This window comes from Acinonyx jubatus, chromosome B2 (assembly GCF_027475565.1).
Source record: "Acinonyx jubatus isolate Ajub_Pintada_27869175 chromosome B2, VMU_Ajub_asm_v1.0, whole genome shotgun sequence".
In the NCBI taxonomy this organism is placed as follows: domain Eukaryota; kingdom Metazoa; phylum Chordata; class Mammalia; order Carnivora; family Felidae; genus Acinonyx; species Acinonyx jubatus.
The window spans coordinates 44,007,459-44,029,162 of NC_069385.1; the positions used below are offsets into that span (position 1 = coordinate 44,007,459).

At 36.0% G+C, this 21,704-nt stretch overlaps 1 protein-coding gene across 1 annotated transcript in view; it reads left to right on the forward strand.

The window, feature by feature from the left end:
* The window catches only part of MAN1A1 (mannosidase alpha class 1A member 1), a 162,137-nt gene that overhangs the window by 119,476 nt on the left and 20,957 nt on the right, over window positions 1–21,704 (forward strand). Inside the window, exons 7-8 of the mRNA XM_015064665.3 lie at window positions 14,642–14,765; window positions 16,670–16,763. Coding sequence (XP_014920151.3) covers window positions 14,642–14,765; window positions 16,670–16,763 — 218 coding nt within the window. The remainder of the gene's footprint in view (window positions 1–14,641; window positions 14,766–16,669; window positions 16,764–21,704) is intronic.

The window sequence follows — 21,704 nt, forward strand, 5'->3', positions numbered from 1 at the left end:
AAAGTCCCCTTTTGGCAGGAGATAATTTGAGAGAATAATCTTTGCTAATTTCCTATGCATATGAATATTCATACATAGAAGGATTTTTTTAAATGATGATTCATTAGGGACTCATAATTAATTGTTTAGCTACCTTACAGAAGGGATATGCTGCACCTGTCCAAAACAGATTAAGATTTTGTGCCTTTGGACAGGAAAAAAATCACTGGACAGGAATTTTGTGCTCTTCCTAATTAATGCATATAAAATGACATTGGTCTGTGCAGCTGTCTCTTACTACTAGAAATATTTTTCAAATTACCTTTTTTCTAGAAGACTTGTAAGGCATGTGAGAGGTTTCTTGAAGTGCTACATATTTGGTAGTTGAACAGCAATTAAATTGCTGTAAGAAAGTTGGCTGTTAACAGTAGCAATTTGTTACATTTTTAACTCCTGGGAATGCCTTACGTTGTTTCATTATTACTTGTGTTATAATTTCTATCTCCAAGTGAACATTTGGTGAATTTATTTTTATTGAGTAGACATCTCTAAAATTGAAGAGAAAAACCCAAAACCAGATTTCTTTTGGTTAGCTAAATGTCAGTTGCTTAATGCAAGAGATAAAAATACTTTTCTGGGCTAAACTCTCTATAGTTTCAAAGCACATTCATGTGTATTATTCCATTTGATCCTGTGCAAATCCTACAAGGTGGGTTGCACAGGTATTACTTTGTTTTAAATATCAAGAAATTGCTGCCTTACAGAGTTTAAGGGACTTGCCCAAGGTCACACCTGAAAATTCTCTAAGTGCATAAATAATGCTTAAAGATGATCTGGCCCATTCTCTCATTTACCTACAGCCTCTCTGTTGTCTAAGTTCTTCTGGATAAAATGTTCTCCATTTTTAATTAAATACAACCTTTTTTTCCCCATCTCTTAATTAGGAAATACTGATGAAACTACTAAATCTCTATAGGAAAGAAATAAATCAGTAAACTTTTGCTGTAAGTTCAAAAAAAGAGAGAAAAATACTAAGAGAACTTAACTTTAAGCTACTTAAATATTCATTAGCTGTAATGAGCTAAGCTACTGAATAGAAGAGCCTAATACAACTTTTTAAAAAGTGATAAATGATGTGAGAAACAAAAATATTTATAGTTTAAAAATATAATATACTTAAATATAATAATACTATGATTTTCACTGTTAAATCAATTTAAGGAAGATATTGCTAAGATTTTCATGATTTTTAAAACATAATCTTGGATAACGGGAGGAGACTTTTTAAACAGAGCACAGAAACCAGAACATATATGGGGGTGTGGGGGAATGCAAAATGTTTACCAAATAAATATTAGCAGAGGGAGAAAAAAAAAATGACTGAAGTCAAAAGACAAATAGCACCTTGGGAAAAAATTGCAAAACACATGATGAATAAAAGGCAAGTTTTCTTAATATATGAAAACCTTATTCTAAGAGCTTTACTATAACTAAGGATGGCTAATGTGGCATGATTATAGTATTTAAACATTGGAGAGGTCTACCTGTTTGTCAATAGAGGATTGGTTTAATTAAATGTGATTATCTTTTTATGAAATATTATTATGCAGCTGTTAAAAATTATTATCCTAGAAGGGTATCTGTGATGAGCTACTAATTGAGGCAAGTACCTTGCAAAGTAAAGTGTATAATGTAATCCCGTTTTATTGAGAAGAACAAATCCTCGATACCTGCATATACCCATATGCTTGTATGCATGTAGATGAGAACATTGGCTAACTAGGCAGGCAGGAGACATTCTAGGAGGGTAGGAATACAGTATGAGCTTCTTCTCCATTCATCATTGCATTGTTTCACTCATAATAGTACACATTTCTTAAAATTTCATTTTGAAATTTGTATAATTTTTAACTGTGTATTTTTTTAATTTATAAAAAATAATAGAAGTGGGAGAGACGGTGACACCAATACATAAATCAGACAAGTTTGTAAACATATACTTCTTAGAAAAAGATTGCGCATTGGCCATTGACCATCAGAAGCTCAAAAAGAGAAATGCAAATTAAAATAGCATTAAGATGTTATTTTTTTACCTAGAAGATTGATCAAGTTCTTAATTTTTTTCTTTATATGTTTCATATTTTTATTGAAGTCGAATTAACATACAATTTTATATTCGTTTCAAGTGTATAATATAATGTTTCACCATTTCTGTGCCCATCCTCATCTGTCACCAAACATGTTTACAGTCTTATTAACTATTTTCCCTATGCTGTACTTTTCACCTCCATGACTTACTTATATTGTAAGGGGAAGTGTGTATCTCTTTAATCCCCTTTATCTATTTCACTCACCCTCCTACCCCTAAGATTTAAAAAAATTGATAAGTGCCCAGAGTTAGCAGCTAGGATATTCTCATGCGTACTCAGAGGGACTATGTATAGGGACAAACCTTTTAGAATATAATTGGGAGGTGTTTATTAAATTTAAATATATACTTTATCACCTGGAAATTCCACTTGTAGGATTTTATTCTGGAGACCTACTCATGAATGTGCACCATTGTTTAGAAATAGCGAAACTTGAGACCAAAAAAATGATTAAATAAGTTACTCTACACCCACACACTGGAGTACTATGCAACTGGAATGAGGCAGAACAACTAAATACTTCACTTTTTCATGAAACACAGGACATAGTAACATGTATAGTATACTTCCATTTATATTTTTAACAAGTTTGTCTAGTGACCATGTTACTAGGAAGTTTTGGGAGAGATTCCAGTAAATTGGTGATTGATGTTTATTCAGAGATAATAGTAAGATCTGAAGGAAGAGACAAATTCATTTCCACTGCATAATCTTTTGTTGTTGTTTTTTTTTACTTTTTTGCTATATGCATGTTATTTTCATGATTTTAAATAATTTCAGGATTACCATTGCAAAAGAAAAGTTTCTCACATTGAATAAATTGATCTTTATAAAAAACTAAAAAAATAAAAGGAAAATTAAAATGATCAGACCTGGCTTTTTCCTTGTAATTGTGAATAGTGTGGTTATTATAGACAAATCAGAAAAACAGAGCTCATGTTTTTCCTTGTCTTGCCCTCTTCTGCCTCAGTCTTTGCCATCTTCTTAAAAATAGCATCAGTACCCACCCAGCTGCTAAAGCCAAACAACAACAGCAACAACTAGAAATCATCCTTGATTCCTGTCTTCCCTCATCTCCAAATCCAATACTTCTGACAACTCTTCCCTCCAGACAGAGCCCAAATCCCTCCACATCTGTCCATCTATTGGCACCTAGTCCAGACCACCATCTGTTTTTTGCCTGAATACCTGTTTGCTTGCTTACTTCCAGTCTTGCTCTCATATAGTCTATTCTTCCCACAGTATCAAGAATGAACTCTAAAAATGCAAGTGAGAGATCATCACCTCCTTTGTAAAACCCTAGTGACTTTCCATTACACTTAGAATAAATCCAAACGCTTGCTCTGGCCTTAGAGTTGCCTTTATCAGCTTGCTAGTGTCCCTGTCACTAGAGTCCCCTAACTGATTATCCTTCAGCTACACACCCAGCCTCTTTCTCGCACACTTTACAGCATCCTGCCTACCTTAGGGTACTTTCAGGAGACACTTCCCAGCCTTTGCTGATACGTTCATTTTTATCTCACTGGTCTCAGCTTGAAAATCTTCCCTCCAACATAGTCTTTCCAATAAACCCATCAAAAGAAGCTTCCGTGTCAGACTCTGTCACATCGTACTGTTTTATTTTCTTCTTAGTGCTTAACATTACAGGAGAATCATGCCATTTTTCACACTGACATTTCACACTGACTGCTATTAACTGAAGTAGGTAATCTTAAATTCCAAGAATGTGCATTTTCCCCATGGGATACAAGAGAACATTTTCATTTTGAATGGAGAGATGGGGATAGCCCATAAACATTGTTATTGTTCTTAAATTGGCATTCAAGAAACAAGAAGGCACTCATCAAAGCTGTAAGATTTATTTTGTAGCAAGAGTAGCCTCAATCCATAAATCCTTGGAATGCTTCTTCTAGTTCATTGCTTTATCTCACAGCAGTTCATTTCAGACCAGATCTATCTGGAAAGTCTGGTCTTAGTCTGACTTAGTCTTAGATGAATTTGTCCTAATTGACACCTCTTTCCTTCCATTCAGGATTCCTCTATTTCTCAGAGATTCTTTTAATGACATCACCAAACCCCATCCTCAGTGACTTAAGAACACTAGTGTTTAGGGCCTAATTACTACACAGAACTTTCTGGGCCAGCACTGTACCCTTACTGCAATGTAAAGCTCAGAGTCCATTAGCCATAAGGTAAAAAAGGGAGGTATTTTTTCCTCTCTTTTTCGTTCTTCCTTTCTTTTTTATTTTTATTTCTTTAATTTTTAATTAAAAAAATTTAATATTTATATTTATTTTTGAGACAGAGGGAGACAGAGCATGAGTGGGGGAGGGGTAGAGAGAGAGGGAGACACAGAACCTGAAGCAGGCTCCAGGCTCTGAGCTGTCAGCACAGAGCCAACGTGGGGCTTGAATTCACAAACCATGAAATTATGACCTGAGCCTAAGTCGGACACTCAACCAACTGAGCAATCCAGGCGCCCCTCTAACTTTTTCTTATAGGTGAAATGGATGATTATCATTTTCAATTTCAAAGCACTATTTTGATGTTTTCATTTTAGCATTTTATAATGTTCTCTAAGAATTTACCAAAAGCTACAGTTTTTTGTGTCAGCACTCCTGTATTTCCTTAAAGGTAAAATAAGAATGATTGTATGGCCTCAAGATGCTAGACTGATGTTTTCATTTTTTCATTTTACATAGGTAATGCACATTAAACAAAGATTTTTAAAAGCTACAGATATATCTGCCAACACTCATATATCTTCAATAGTTCTTCTAGATAAAGGTAGTTTTACTACCAAAGCTCCTCCAACTATTTACTCAATATTTTGAAACATTTTTAAATTTCAATATTAGCATCATGAGGCTACCAAAAGTTCAGACTATGTAAACTACCCACTTTGATTATTCTCACTTTGTAAAAGTAGTGTTGTTATATGCTTCAGTATCTTTTTCCTATAACATAAAGAATCCTAATTGCTTGAATATATATGAACACGCGAGTTAAAGTGACGCATAAGAGTATCAATATATATAAAATATTTTAATTATGAATAATAAACCTTGCTCAAAGTAATTCCTGAATTTTGTAGGGAACATATTGATTACAGTAATGTTAGAAATGGACTTGCTGCTGAAATATATAAATAAAACAATCATCAAATTATTGTACCTGTGTGAATATCTGTAGGGGTGGTGGGAGGAAGGGAGTAAAGAAACAGAATTGTATTTATTGTCTTTAGGTCTTATTCTCCGGTTAGGAAGATAAACTAAAGCATGTAAAAAGTTAAATAACAGAGAAGATGTCACAAGGCAGCAGATAGCTAATTATACACAGATGATCCTTTAGCACCGACTGCATTTACATAAGGATATCATTGAGGGCCACACAGAACAGATGCGGATTTCAACTACAGTGGCTCCTGTTCCGTTCAGAAGGATACCTGCCTTTATTGCTGAGTCTTCCTCAACCTTGTACTCTTCCTCCTTATTCTTACTCACCTCTTAGTTCTCTTGTCATAAGACAAGAGAATTTTTCCTAATCTTTATGTTCTTAAAACCTGAGTTGCCAGACTGTTTCGTAACACAGTACTCTACAGCCTCTAAACCATAAGTTGTAGGCAGAAGGCAGGGAAATGAGAATGAAGTCGTTTGATAGTTTTATTCTCCAGCATCTGTTCAGAGTAATCTCTGAATCTGTTTGTTCTTACCACAAGTTATGCATACTTGTTTGTGATAATTCTTTATGTAAAAGTTCAAAACCCAGAAAAACTACTATTTTAAATTATAAAGTGGTTTAATTGCCTACCTAGTTTCTTTTGGTTGGTTAGAGTTCTATTCGATGTTAAAAGAAGTAATTTGAATTTACATAATGCCTCTTAAAAGAACACATTAATTATTGGCCCTGATCACCTAGACTCACCTATTTTCTTGAACTTTCTCACTGTTAACTCATCATTTGGGTATTTGAATAGTACTTGTAGTATTTAGCTACATTTTGCCAATACAGGTTCCTTAACTTAGCATTTATTTTATTTATTTTCCTTTAAAAAGAATCTATTGCCCACTCTGAAGTATGGTGATAACTAATTTATTAAGCATCAGAGAATGAATCTTTCCCAATTACTCTCAAGTAGTTTAATATCTGGAAAAAACATACAGCGAGGATCTGTTGAACTTGGTAATGAAATATCAATGTGCTTTATATACCATACTAGTCAGAGGAAGCTCACTTTCTTTCATAAAAATTTAATTAGACCCACTTGATTTCTTTGCCAAAGACCTCTGAAGAATGCCCAAAGGAAAACCAGAATGGTTCTCCAAAAACTGTTTTGCTTCTACTCAGGTGACTGGACAAAATTTAATTGAGTTGCAGCTGATAACCCAGCCCTCCAAAATTTCAGAACAAACCATCTTGACCAGTAAGATGCTGGAAGGATAAGTAAATCTAATCAATCTCCAAGTAAAGCCAGACCCTCCTATACATGCTCACTGAGAAACCCCATTAATTTTGTTCAACTCCAGGGGAGCCTGGGTGGCTCAGTCAGTTGAGCGTCTGACTCTTGATTTCAGCTCAGGTCATGATCCCAGGGTTGTGGGCCCGAGCCCTGAGTCAGACTCCATGCGCTTGATGCTTGAGATTCTCTCTCCCTCTTTCTCTCTCTCCCTCTCACAGTCTCTTGCTCCATCTAAAAACAAAAAAAGAAAGAAAAAGAAAAAAAGTATTTCAACTCCAAAGTCAGGTTGTTCTTTAGTAAATTGAGGATTTTTATTTCAATGATCCTTTTCTAAGCCTGTATTCCAGATGAAATCATTATCATTCCCAAAACTCTTGCTTATATATACTGTGCTTACAGAGAAAAGTTATCTGAAATTTGAAAATAAGGCAAAAAGGTGGGTATGCTATCATGTCATGTTAGGGTAAAAGATTATCTAGAGGATGGTATTGAATTCAAAGCACTATATACTATTGATTAAAGGTCCTAGAGTTAGTGAGGTTACATGTTCAATTGTAGAATTTTGATGAAATATAGATTTTGTAGAGATGCAAATATTTTGTCTGGTGGAAAAGATAATCCAAGAGTTACCGTTTATGATGCTGTTGTACATGACCTAGCATTGTGGGTAGACTAGAGGGGCTCTCCTAGCATTGCCTAAAAACAACCAGTTTCTCAAATGCTCCTTGATTGTTTTGTTATCTTACTGGTTCCTTTATTGAGTTCAATAAAATATTTGTCATCTGAAAAAACAGAAAACCTTAGCGTGTTTCCTATAGTGTTTCATGTTTACATTGTACATGTGCCATGCTCTCAATAAATTATGGTCAACTTACTGGCTCATTCTTACTTGACTTTGGCAAGATGTACCCCCCAGAGTACTTATGTTTTAACCCGTTGAGCAAAATCATTTAATATTATCCTCTTCAGAATTTCTGCCAAAAACTAACGTTAGTTTTGGCATAATTGATAGTGAACTGTTCTTTCCCAATAGTAATTGCTCCATAGCTTCTGCTGTACCTTAAGATCAGTGGTGGCAGACTTGTAGCTTTCATGGGCCACATGAAATTTCCCTAATAATTGAGAGGCTGGCTTTAGGTTGCCAGTGTTTTTATTTCATAAAAAAACAATACCAAAACATAACCCTGCCTATTATCATCATTATTTCACTGAAAAAGGAAAAGCTTAACATCACAAAAGTGAGAAGGACATTAAAGTGGAATAAAAGACAATCATTTAAATTGAATAAAATTTAGCTTTCATAATAATTTACTGCCCTGTCCTTATTTTTCTCATTTCACCATATCTCAGCTCTTAGAAATCACAACTTCAGATTACTTCAAGTTTGTGGTAGAAAACTTGTATCCAGACTAGAAAGGATATTTTTTTCTTAAATTGTCTGTAAAAGGGCTTGTATGTGGTAACTCTAAATATAGGATTTTATTATTTAGTTACAAGTTAGGGGTAGGATCCAAAGACATAGACCCTTCATTATTTTTTAAATTTCATTAAATGAAGCATATATTAAATACCTTTGTTTCTTGGCACTGACCTAGACTTTGGAATTAGACTTTGGGTGCTTTATGAATAAAGCATCTTAGAATCTAGAAGGGAACAATCCTGGCCATCCTGGTTACAAAAAGAGACTGAAGAACAGAATTTGAAGAATTAAAAGCCTGGAATCTGCACTGATTTCATTTATCTTGATCCATAGATGATCCATAGACCCATAGAATGAAAGGCAAACAAATAAACATAGCCAAATTTCACTGTATTATGAAACTGTATCCACTGTATTATGGATTAGATCTTAATGGATCTTAAATGATCTCTTAGAATGATGATATCTGTTAAACTCTTACAGTAATGAAACAGTTGTTTCTAAATCTCTGGCAAACTAATATTAGTTGCCATTTCTGAAGATGGAATATAGTATCCCCTATTCCATCCTGAGGTTTATTAGAAAAGTGTCTGGCTATAAATGTTTATTTGTGGTTCCTCCATCCCCAGCTTTAAAGGACTTGATGTAATGATTTACAGCAGATGAATTTAAGATATCCCAAGAGCTCTAGAGACTACCAAATGTGGCAAGATATAATAGGTCCACACTTTTAAGAAATAACTCTGTAAACAGTAGACATTTATGCTTCCAATACGTATTCCCAAATCCATCTTCATTATCGGTTTCGACAATTAAATTAACATCTTCCAGCTGGAATCTGTGTAGACATTTTTGTGTGAAAATTAGTTAGCTTTAAAAAGAACTAGACCTACCACCAAATTATTTATAGTGACAAAAGTAAAATGAAAATAAAGTGGTTTCAATGTCTATCAATAAATGTATGTTTAAATAGACTAGAGTATAACTGACCCTCAAACAACATGGGTTTGACCTGCGTGGGTCTATGTATATGTGGATCTTTTTCCAATAAATACAGTATTGTAAATGTATTTTCTCCTTCTTATGATTTTCTTAACATTTTCTTGTCTCTAACTAACTTTATCACAAGTAAACAGTATATAATACACATAACATACAAAATATGTTAATTAACTGCTTATATTATCAATAAGACTTCCAGTCAATAGTAGGCTATTAGCAGTTACATTTTAGAGGAGTCAAAAGTTATACATGGATTTTCAACTGCACAGGAGGTCAACCTAACCCCTGTGTTGTTAGAGGTTCACCTATATATCCATTCAGTCAGGTACTATTCACTCAAAAACAATGTACATTGATGGGTATGGGAAAAGTCCATGAAGAATGTGATGTATGTTTAAAAGAACATGTAGAATATGATTTTTTAAGTACAGTAAAGTAAATGTATGTGCATACTCACACATCCTAAATGCACTACAATGCTTTCTAATCAGTATTACTAGCCTTTTAGGAGTGTTCCCCAAACCTAATGATAGGTTGCCCCCAGTTTATCCAATAAGTGGGTAGAAACTGCATTCAACTTATTTGCAATCTCTTGATAATGTTTAGCAAGGAGATCTTACTGAAAGGACAGCTGGAAAACAGAATTTTAGCATCTTTGGACATGTGGAGCAGATTATTTATGGAACTAGAGAGGCCTTCTCATCATTTACATTTTTTTAATGTTTTTAAATGTTTTATTTATTTTTGAGAGAGAGAAAGAGAGAGAGAGAGAGAGAGAGAGAGAGAGAGAGAGAGAGAGAGAGAGAGATAACTAGCAAGGGAGGCACAGAGAGGGAGGGAGACACAGAATCCGAAGCAGGCTCCAGACTCTGAGCTGTCAGCACAGAGCCCACCACAGGGCTCGAACCCATGAACCATGAGATCATGACCTGAGCCAAGTCAGATGCCCTACTGACTGAGCCACCCAGGCGCCCCTCACCATTTATATTTTTTGCAAACCCCAACCTCTGCTCCAATCCTACATAGTCAAATACAAGGACAGCAGTATTGACGGTCAGAATAAACTAAAATAAGTATTTAGTTTCAATTCTGTCAAAAGTAACTACCCATAAGAGGGAGCAAGGTGACTAATTTTAAAACATTGTTTTGGTCTTTGGTTAAGAAATTTAATGTGCATATTCTTTGGAGATTTAACCCACACGCTGCTGTTCAGAGGCAGTAAAGCATGAATAGTGAATTAATTCAATCAAATGGCTGCCCTTTATTAGCCATCATTTCCCTGTGGGTAGCCTTGAGGGAAGTAGTCCTCCCCAGCTGAATTTTGTATGGATGAGCTATAGTAGAACCTTGCCTAGTCCTAGAATGCCAGTCCCCTGGGATTATTAGTCCAACTCTCAGTGAGGTCTTAGATGACAAACTTGAAAGATCAGCATTGTGTGAATCTGTTCAGGAAGGAGGCATTTGTAATAAGTGAAGCTGAAATTGCTTAATCTCAAAATCAATTAGCTTTGGGAATACAGTTAAATGAAACAATCGTTCATGAACTTTTCTAATTATTCTTTCCTAATTTGTGCTAAAATCCAAAAGGAATAATATTGGATTATCTGCTCTTTTGAATTAAATATCCCTGTGTGCCTCTCTATTTGCATGCATAAGTAACGCTTTACCATAATATACAGAATGTGGGGAATTTTTTTTCTTCCAAAACTTGCTAACTCCATAGCCCAAAGGAATAACCCATATTCTGGACTTTGAACTTGAAGGGCATTTGTTTACTGATCAGCTAATCAGAAATTATTCAGGCAAGAATCCTCAAGACAATAGTTTATTGGCCCATTTCCCATTGTGCATAGAACAGCAAGCAGTAAGGAAGAGTAGATTGAAAGTCATAGCTAATCAAGACTGTATAACTATGTAATGCTTTGTTTATATATTCATCTGGCAATTTTTTAGAATCATCTCAGTTCTGTAAATGCTTTATTTGTTTCATTTGATTATAGTAAATAGCCAAATGTATTTTTTTAATGATCTAAACTATATCCGGGCAAACATATCACTTTGGGTACCTCAATTTAAGATTATTTTGAAGAGATATACCATCAATCCAGAACAACCCTCCAGCTACTTGATTCATTACAAGCTCTAGGAGGAGTCAGCAGAACTCCCTGGGATTCAAGTGTGAATAGATTAGCAATATTAGAATGGTAGTTCCTTTCTCTGGATATTAGCCATTCCCAGGAGAGAGGGGAAAAAAGCATAATGTCCACTGCTTATGAGAGCTATGAGGTCAGTAAATAATTATACCTTCTTGTTTTTTATTGCAATAGGATGTGGGAGTATATTAACACTGCTTAATAAACTACACTCAAGTTGTACTCTCTAAAACAACAGAATAGTATTTCACATTTTCAAAAGAATCATAGTGACTCAGCTTTTAAAGACATGTTTCTAGTTGTGATTGCCAAAATCAGTTATTTTTTGTTGTGATGTTTTATCTTTAAGGAATTATTACCTTTGTAGAATACTGAAAATTTTAATTAAAAAGAATTTTTTTCAATACATTGAAAGATATGTATTAAATAATACTCCAATTTAAAATAGAAGAACTGGGGCTTGGAAGAAACAGAAGTAAGTGAAATTAGAGTAGTACAAAAGTTTGAAGTTCTGTTTCAGGATTCTTTGAACCACATACTTGGCAGCTTCCCAAATCACGTTAATTGCCTTTTTGTGTATACATTTCCATATGCTGACTCATCATTTGGCTTATAATGGTTATAATGCAATCATTATAACAAGATTGGGAATATTTAAATATTCTTCCCTTTTATGCCTACCTGATGGAACTAATAGTTTCTGAACACAAACTGTTATTTTGTTTTTAAATATTTTTCTAAAGTATTATTAGTGTTTAGAAAATAGATAAAGATAAAATAAAGAACACCATGACTGCCTTTAAAATACTGTGATAACAGAACTGAAATTAAAGACATTTTAAATCCCCTACTCTCTCAGATGAGACTGATCTTGACCCAGAGGTCTAGAAAGCTTTAGTGTTTGGAATCATGGGATGCCCAGAGTATCCTGACCCCCAGATCAAAGGAGCAGAACTCTCTCCGCACTCATTTCCCTTTGTCATAAACCCACCATTTTGATGTCAAATGCTCAACGTTTGTATATATCAGTTTAGAAATTAGGGCCATATAAATATATTGATTCCTCAATAGACTTAAAATTTAGAGACCTTAGAAATCATTCTATGAGTGTCCAAAACTGGTTCTGATTCAGTACACATTTGCGGTACAAACAGGCAGCCAGTACACACATTTTTTAGCTGTTGTGTTTTTTAGCTGTACCCAGTACACACATTTTTTAACCGTTATGGCTTATGTTGTATGCCCCACACTCTTCCCCAGACCAATCTCTAGTCATTGCAGGTTTGCCTAAGAAAAGGTAAGTGACCTTATTAAATATCTAGATAAAACGATACTCTCTCTGGCTTCCTGAAATCCCTCTCTCACTTATATTCAACAGCCAGCACAACTATTGATCTTACAGTTTGACTGAAATACATTAATTCTGTAGGTTGAAAGAATGGTAATCAAAGCCATTCTTTCATATAAATATACCATGTATTCTAAGCCCAGCTTTCTTCCTGTTAGCGTGACATATCCTTTGCTAATGCTTTTACTGTTCTTGCTTCCTATATAATTAAACAGTGATAGAGAAGTGTGCTGATTTCCTTCTGATATGAATGTGCAAAGGAGAAAGAGGGAATATATATAATCCTTTTTAAATCTTAACTTCTTTTAACATATTGAAATTTTTTCAGTGTGTCTCTGATTTTCTCTTAACCACATTAATAGCAGGGAACAAACACATGGAAACAAAAGTAATTTGAATTTTAGATTAGTACATATATACTACTTGAGTTTCCCAGGTGAGAGTGCTGCCACACCCTCATACCCTGAACTGAAAAGAACCAGTCTTTGAAGATCTGGAAACTGGGCTGCATTCCTAGCACATTGTCTTTTTCCCCCTCTAGGACAAAGTCCTCATTCCCTCTTACCTTGATATTGTGGCTTTGATTTTAATAGTTTCTATAGAACATAGAAACTTTTGCTTTTGCTTCATTAGGCTTATTGACTCTGGTCAGTGATGGAATGGTTGGAATTTAAAAACATATGACAACAAACTAATGACCAATTACTCTGTGCACTTGCCATATGTTAATAAAATTTGAAAGTAGTTGTTCATCCTATTTGGATGATTGGCTATTGCTTTCGTCTAAGCCAGCCATGAAAATAGAAACTGATTTACATTCCTAGAACTTAATAAATGTAAGGCATTTTTAAAAATAAATAAATGTGTGATTTTCAGACCTCTTTTATTTCTGTTTACTTTTTTATTATGTTTACTATAAACCTGTGTTAGAAGATAAAATCTAGGTTTTGCTCTAAAAAGAAACAGAGCAGGGAGGAAATCTAGGGGACACCAAGAGCAGTATTCAGATGGAGTCTCTTCTGTGCCCCTCTGCCATGTAGAATTATATGTCCTGGCTCTCAGGTCTCAGAGACCTTTTCACACATCTATCCTGGCACTTACCATATTTAATTGGAATTATCTATGCCTAGGTCATTCTTTCATATTATACTATAAGGTCTTTAAGGAAAGATTGATCATAATCATCCTTTAACCCAATGCCATACATAGTCCCTGGCAAATGGTAGGCATGTAATAAATCCACATTTGAACAACAACCAAAACGTGGGTTTTCAGCTTTCTCCAAGGGGATTTATTGGTAAAATACTTGACTTGACTCTTTATTTCAAATATCATGCAAGTCTTGACGTTTTAAATGGTGCCGCAAAAATACACTGTGCCCAAGAGTCTGACCAGGTCTCCAAAGTTATTTTATGTGTATTTGTGTGTATGTATATTTAGGATTAACTCTTTTTAGAAACCATTTCTCCCAGATGAGCCATGAGGCAATAATTTTGGGAGCTCATGCCTTTTGACCTCTTTCAGATTTGAATTTCATAATTGTGTTGAACATAGATTAAATGGGTCAGAGAATAAGTGAGTGCTCTGGAAAATATACTTAGAAAATAAGTAAAATAGTGTAAGGGAAAACAAAAGAAAGTAGTAAGTGGAGGGAGGGTTTGGGGAAAGATTCAGTGAGTTTATAACCAATGAATCAATGAAATGTATATCAAAGAAAAACTTTAAATATAATGTGAATGTCTATAATAGTCCATGGAATCTTAGGCTGAAATTACTTAAAATGTTGGAAGGCTTTATGTGGGATTTGGGATATGTTTATATTCCACTTGGAATGGGTATGTATCTCTATATGGCACCTGTTCCTTCCAAAACATTTGTCTGTTCATCAACAGCAAGGACATAGCAACTTTTTTCTGACTGAAGTCTACATTGATTTTCAATTTGTAGGTAAGAGTCAAAGCCTGAAACCAATAGCCAAAGCCAACAATGCTGGATATTTTTAAATATCCAGAGTGGACTATCAGCTGAGATGCCATTATTCAAAAGCTGTCTCTTTCACTTCTGTTATTTAGAGCTGCAAAAATTGGCATTAGTCTGACCCATAACTCTTCAATCTCCTCTCTTCTTTAGTGGGATTGGAAGGAACTGGCCCTGGGCCTCAGGAGGCAGCAGTATTTTGGCAGAATTCGGAACTCTGCATTTGGAGTTTCTACACTTGAGCCACTTATCAGGAAACCCCATCTTTGCTGAAAAGGTGAGATCCTCCAATACACCTTGCATTGCAAAGCTTCACTTGTGAGAAACAATATCCTCTCCTGGACGATTTAGTAATTTTGGATGTGGAAAAGAACAACCAAGTTTAATATAGTTCTTTATGATGTTTTGTTACATGCGGCATTTCATTTTACCAAACAGTAATCCTGCAGCCTTTTTCTGGCATCTTCTAACTCTGTGTGAGGCAGCCTGTGATACATGTCTGCTTCTCTATACCTCAAGCAAGTCTCTTCACCTCTCTGAATTTTTTCCTTATCTAAAAATATATAGGTGTTGTGTGGGACTGTATGAACCACGTATGTGACTTTTTAAACTCAAAATATAAATTAAATTTGAGGTAGCAATTGAATCTATTTCTAATTTGCAAGAAACAAACCCATAGATATTTGGGTAAATTTATATTCAGCCCAACACTTCTGCCCTAAGCTTTCACCCCATCTCTCAACTCCCCTTTACAGCAAGATTCCTTGGGAGGGTTGTCTCTGTTATCCCCTCTTCTTGTGTCCCACTATCTTGAACACTTTCCAGTCAGCTTTTGTCCGTGCCACACCCATCTCAGTGACCAGTGAGCTCCACATTACCAGGTCTGGTAATTATTCTCACCTCCCAATTTCGTCACCCTCTCAGCATCTGATGCACTTGCTCACTTCTCCATGAGACACTGATGGGGCTGCAAACTTATGGTGCTATCCTGGTTTGCCTCCTTCCTCAGTGGAGTGCTCCTTCTCAGCCTCCTTTGTTGGATCTTCCTCAGCACCCCAATCTCTAAATATCCGAAAGCCCAGGACTCAAGCCTGGGCCTTTTTATGTTCACTCTCTACATTATTTCATCCAGTCTCATGGGTCTACATGCTGTCTATGTGCTGTTGACTCCAAATTTGTAATTCCAGTCCCATCATGTCCCAGACTCTCTCTCCAGCATTTCCACTGAAAGATCTAAAAAAGAGCTACTACTTAAAAAATGCCTCAGACTCAACCCCCAGACCTGTTTCTACCTCAGTCTTCACTATCTGAATAAACGAACACCTCCGTTTACCCAGTGGTTCAGACCACTAATCGGAAGTCATCCAGGCTCAGGCTTCTCTCTTTTTGATAGACCTTAGGTCGAATCCATCAGGAAATGCTTTGGCTCTGTTCTGTGACTCTGCTGCTACCCTGTTCCAGGGATCTGTCTTCTCTCACCTGAACTCTGCCGTACCCTCAGTCACACCCATCCTGCAAGAACACCAGACTTAAATGGCTTCCCATCACACTCGAAATAAAATAAGCCCTCATTTTGGCCCACAAGGCTTGCATGTGGCCCTGGTTACCTTTCTCCTCTGCTTTCTGACATTCTCCCCTTTGCTTCTTCACCTCCAGCCTCAGTGGTCTTGCCAAACCCACTTTCTCCTCAGGGCATTTGTACTTGCACCTCCCTCTGCCTAGGTTGCTCTTCCTCCAACTTCCCGCATGGTTGTTCATTTGATTCTTTAAGTTCCTGCTCAGATCCCCTCATGTCAGCCTCCCCGGCCATCCCTGACTCAGCGTGCAGCCTCACCACCTCACATCAGTCTGTCTCACTGCTCTCTATAATTTTTTCACAGCCTTTATCGCCACCTTGACATATTTATGTGTTTATTATCTGTCTCCTCCCACAAGAATGCAAATTCCAAGAGGGTAATGACTTTGTTTATCCACTGATATATCCCTAGTTCCTTCTATGGTGTCTGGCAGATCAGTGTGACTGTATTCACTTACTGAGATTATTTTTGTAAGCCAGTGGCAACTGTCTTTGTGCTAATTCTAAATTCTTTCCTAACATGGAAAAATGTAATGAAGAAAGAGAAGAATGGCACCAAAATTGTTTTTTAGATTTTCATAGTAACATTTCATTTTCTGTTGTAGGTAATGAATATTCGAACAGTGCTGAACAACCTGGAAAAACCACAAGGCCTTTATCCTAACTATCTGAATCCCAGTAGTGGACAGTGGGGTCAATGTAAGTCAAAAGATTAGACTTGTTTTAGCTCTTTATGGTATCCAGCACTGTTCTAGTAACAGAGAGAAGGAGCACAAAAAAGCACAAATCTTTTTGAGGAATGTTTCGAAAAGGGGAAAGTGGGCATGGTTCCTTTCATGAGTCTGTTGTAAGACAGACTGTGTTACCAGGGAACTAGGTGGCTTATTTTTCCTGGGTAACTGTGAGCATGATGACATTGTAAGCACATTTAAATTATTAATCAGGAAGGGAAGATCTGATCAGGTTGTGTGGGGATGTTAGCCTATAACAAGCTGGTCATGTGGATAGAAGAAAAAATTGTTCCTTTGCGCTATTAACTATTAGCGTTTTGTACAAGAGTAGCTGGATCATTCTACTTTGTAGCGTTTTCTTTTTTTCTTTTTTGGCTACAAGATGAGAGAGGAACCTGAATCTTTAAGGGTTAGGAAATTGAAAGAGCAAACAGGGTGTTTTCTCTACTTAATTTTAAGCCAGCAGATAAAGGTTTCTTCCCAGTAGAATTATCTTCAGATTAGGAGAAAGTATTATGCAAGAAGCCTTCACTTCAGATCCCTTAAGGACTTTGATCAGTGTTACGAAGACTCAGAGTAGTTGAAAGAAATGTTCTTAAGTTGATTTGGAGAAAAAAACCTGGTAGGTTAACGCAGAAACTAAGAGCAAGTGCAGAATACTAAGTGAGGTGCCTAACTGTGCTGGGGATATTAGCAATGCCTTACAATTTAATTCTAATTTGAGTATTTTCTTTATATTGAAAATTATATTCTTAGATGATTATGCCTCACTGTTACTTTAGAAGTACTTTTCTCAAAGAATAATTTAGTAGGGGAAAAAATGTGCTAAAGTCTGTGTTTATAATGCCTATGGAAGACAGGCATCTCAATGCTGTTGAGACCACAAGACCATAATCATGGTTGCCACTTAACCTAAGTGTGGTCTCCATATACTGGACCTTTCAGGAGGTCCACAAGGTCAGAGCTATTTTTATATTAATACTAAGGCTTTCTGCCACCTTCACTGTGCTGATATTTGCACTTCTGTTGCAAAAGCAATGGTGGGTAAAACCACTGAAGCCACAGAGAGAACCATGGTAGAGGAGCCAGAAAGTACTAATCATGGTATTCCTCATCGACAATAAGAAATAAAAATATGCCAGAGGCACTTATGAATAGTTTTAATGAAAAAAATTACCTGTTAAGTTTATTTATTTATTTTGAAAGAGATGGAGACAGTACAGTGCAAGTGGGGGAGGGGCAGAGAGAGTGGGAGACAGAGAATCCCAAGCAGGCCCCCTCACTGTCAGCACAGAACCCATGGGGGACTTGAACTCATGAACCGTGAGATCGTGACCTGAGGCGAAATCACAAGTCAAAAAAAAATTATTGAGTCTGGTAAATCGCAGCCATTGAGTACACTTCTTTGCTGCATAATAGAAAATAGTGTTTGCCGCATAGAAAAGCACTTGTGTGATTGTTCGAGTTGCAGACTGAATCAGCCATCGATTACTCCGTGCAGTACAATTTTTACTTGAAAGAACAACTGAAGACACACTTTGGTTGTTCAGAATTGGGTAACTCGTAGACATGTTCTCAAAAACGAGCCTGTCACTTCAAGGAAAACTGATGGTGTCGGTGCCATGACAGAATTTGAGTTTCTAAATGAAAATTAGAATTTCAGGAAATATGTATATGCCGCCATGACCTTGATGCCTTTAACCAATACTTAGAGACATTTATGATGAGATTGGTGTTCATATTAATAAATAAAGTTTTTGGATACTGTATAGTGAACTGTGTCAGCATTCAGAAGATCCACATAATTCAGTGAACCAGTATTTTCCAAATGACTAATGCATGCAATTACAAAATCATGTCAGGAAGAAGATCCATTCAAAGTGCAAGATAGACCAATGGATTTTAATGTAACAGTACAAATATTCATTGATGTGATTTCTAATTCCACCTTACAACCAACCTTTAAAACATTTTTAACCTTTGGGGCACCTGGGTGGCTCAGTTAAGCGTCCAACTTCGGCTCAGGTCGTGATCTCACAGTTTGTGAGTTCAAGCCCCACATGAGGATCTGTGCTGACAGCTGAGTGCCTGGAGCCTGCTCCGGATTCTGTATCTCCCTCTCTCTCTGCTCCTCCCTGCTTACACACTCTCTTTCTCTCAAAAATAATAAAGATTAAAAAAATTTTTTTTGACATTTTTAACCTTTAAAAAACGATTTGTCAAGTTTTATTTTAGTATCAAAGAAAAATATCCATACTTGTGTAGAAAGATTCTTTAAATACCTTTCCCTTTTCCAACTATGTAACTGTGTGAGGCTGAACTTTCTTTGTGTATTTCCACCAGAATGGCATACAGTAGTGGATTGAATATACAGCAGATATGAAAATCCAGCTGTCTTCTGGTATAGCAAAAATTTAAAAGATTTTCAAAAATGTAAACCAGTGTCAGTCTTTTCACTGATTATTTTCTTTTGTAAAATATAACATGTTTATGAAAAAAAATTTGTTAATATAACGGTTGTATTATTATTTTAAATGAATAAAATATTTTTAATTTAAATATTTTAAATCTAGTTTCCAATATGGTAGATATTTATAGATATTACATAAACAAGTTATTTGGAGTATTTCTTAATTTTTAAGAGTGTAAAAGGCTGCTGAGACTAAAAGTTTGAGGACCAGTAGAGTATTTGAAATAAAATAGAATTTGAGTTGCTTTCTGAGTACAAGGACCAGAGAAGATTCTCTAAAAGGACAGGTAGTTTTAGCATTTTCCTTCTCATGAATGATTTTAAAAATTGAAAAAAAAAATTATCTTTGATTGACTCTTTTCTTCCTGTGATTTAGAAGCCACTGTGAAGAGGGACAAAAAGTATCAGTTGTACTGGAATATTCCAGCTTCACCTTCTGCGTTACCAGTATATTGTGTATTTGGCCATGTTTCCCGGTACAAAGGGCCCTTTATATTTGGATTGCTTATGGGCCAATTTCCTGATGGCAGACAAATAGGGTTGATGAGTCTCATGTCCGTTTCACCTCCTGCACCTCCATCCTGTGTTCCAGCCACAAGGGAGACCCATTTGTTTTTTTCATTCTTTAATCAAGGCCTGCTTGGGCATATCCAGGTCCTGGTTTGTGCTGTTTCCTCGGCCCTTTTACCTCTCTTCTGACTTTTCCAACATCCAGCTCAATTGCCCTTTCTTCTGGGGGACCTTCTTCTTCAAGACCCTGGTTGTAATTTGTTAGCACCCACTTGCCTTCTACTCGCCATCTTCTTCCCCTGCCCCAACACTTTGAGTGCTTTCCTATCATTGTCTTTTTCAAAGTGATTTGTATACATCCCTGTTCCTAGGGACCCAGAACTTTTGAGGCCAGTGACTTTGCCTTAGTGATGTTTGTTAGCCCAGCACACTATATCTTGCACCTAGTAGGTGTTTGCTTACTTGAATTTTGTGAATCCTCATGCACTGTGTATCTGTCTTTCTGTCTCTGCTTTTAATAATGGTTCTATTTATTCTCCTTTAACAGTTGCCCCTGCTCCTCAGTTGTGGCTGAGAGACAGCATCAGGTCCTGGTCACTGATAATACAAAGAGATCTTGCAACTGTTGAGGCCAGTTGGGACTCTGTGTCTATAGACGGAAAATTATCGTTCTCTCTTGATTAATATACATATAGTGTCACTTGCATCATTGGGGGAATGCTTTGAGAAGTTCAGATTCAGATGAAGTGTACAAATTATTAAACATTAAAGATACTGAGTATTTAATCCTTTTTGTCTTGATTCTTTTGCTACTCGTTTTATCTCTTTAAGTATTATGAATCCTTTTATGGGACCTATTCCTCTCAGGAAGGAAAGAGTAAATTGCCTTCCATAGAGAAGAGCATAATATTTGAGTGACCGTAGTACACATTACGTTTAGAACATTTGGGAATAAAAATACCATATATGTTCTTTCTAGAAGTGGGCAGTCCCTTCCTGCTGATAAAATCGAGCATGTTCTGTCCCACACCCACTAAATATTTACACAGAATTCTGTTGCCAACACAAACAGTCCTCCAGATTGGGGGAAACTTAGTGAGTGATATTCTAAGTTATCAAAAAAGCTTGCTCTTGTTTCTCCTCTATGTTCCTTTTTTTTGATTCTTTCCAAATATGAAAAACCTATAGGCAGGAAATAAAAATATAGAAAATTATCTGGTGTTTACCAAAATTAATTAAAGCAAATATATTGTTATATAACCCTTTTTCCTTTTTTAAAAATCATCAAATGCCCAAACTTGCTTCTTCCGTCCATTATAGAATCATAACCCGAGGGGGAAGAAAATGAAGCTGCTTCTGGCTGTTAGCTTTCAACTCTCAGTGCTTGAACTCTGAAGGGCATGTCTGGATCATGGCCATCATTTCCTATTACTTCATCTAGACCTTGTTATTTTGACAGTAACCAGACAGTGATTTTCTTTACCATGCATCACTTCCATTTGTCTCCTGCAATCATGTTTATAACAACAGGGCTTGTTATTGATGAGATAGTAGTGTATTTAGTTTGTAAATGTCAGAGGTTTCTGTGGTAATTTATTTAGGAAATTGCAAAGGTCACTTCAAACACTGCTGTTTCAAGAATCTGCCTTACAATTGTAAAAACACTAATTTTACATCAGAATTAAAACTGTAAATCTGGACATTCTTACAATAATAAAAATCACATATTTCACTACTTACAAATATAGCCCTGATTGGGTATAGTCCTTACAAGAATTTTGCTTTGTTCCTCAATTGTTTACTGAGTACCTGCTATATGCAAGCTACTTTCAGGGGCTGATTATGGACCAGGCCACATGGTAGATCTAGTCCCTGTCCTCCTGGATCATGATCTTGTAGAGAAGACAGAGAAGAAATTCCACCATCTTT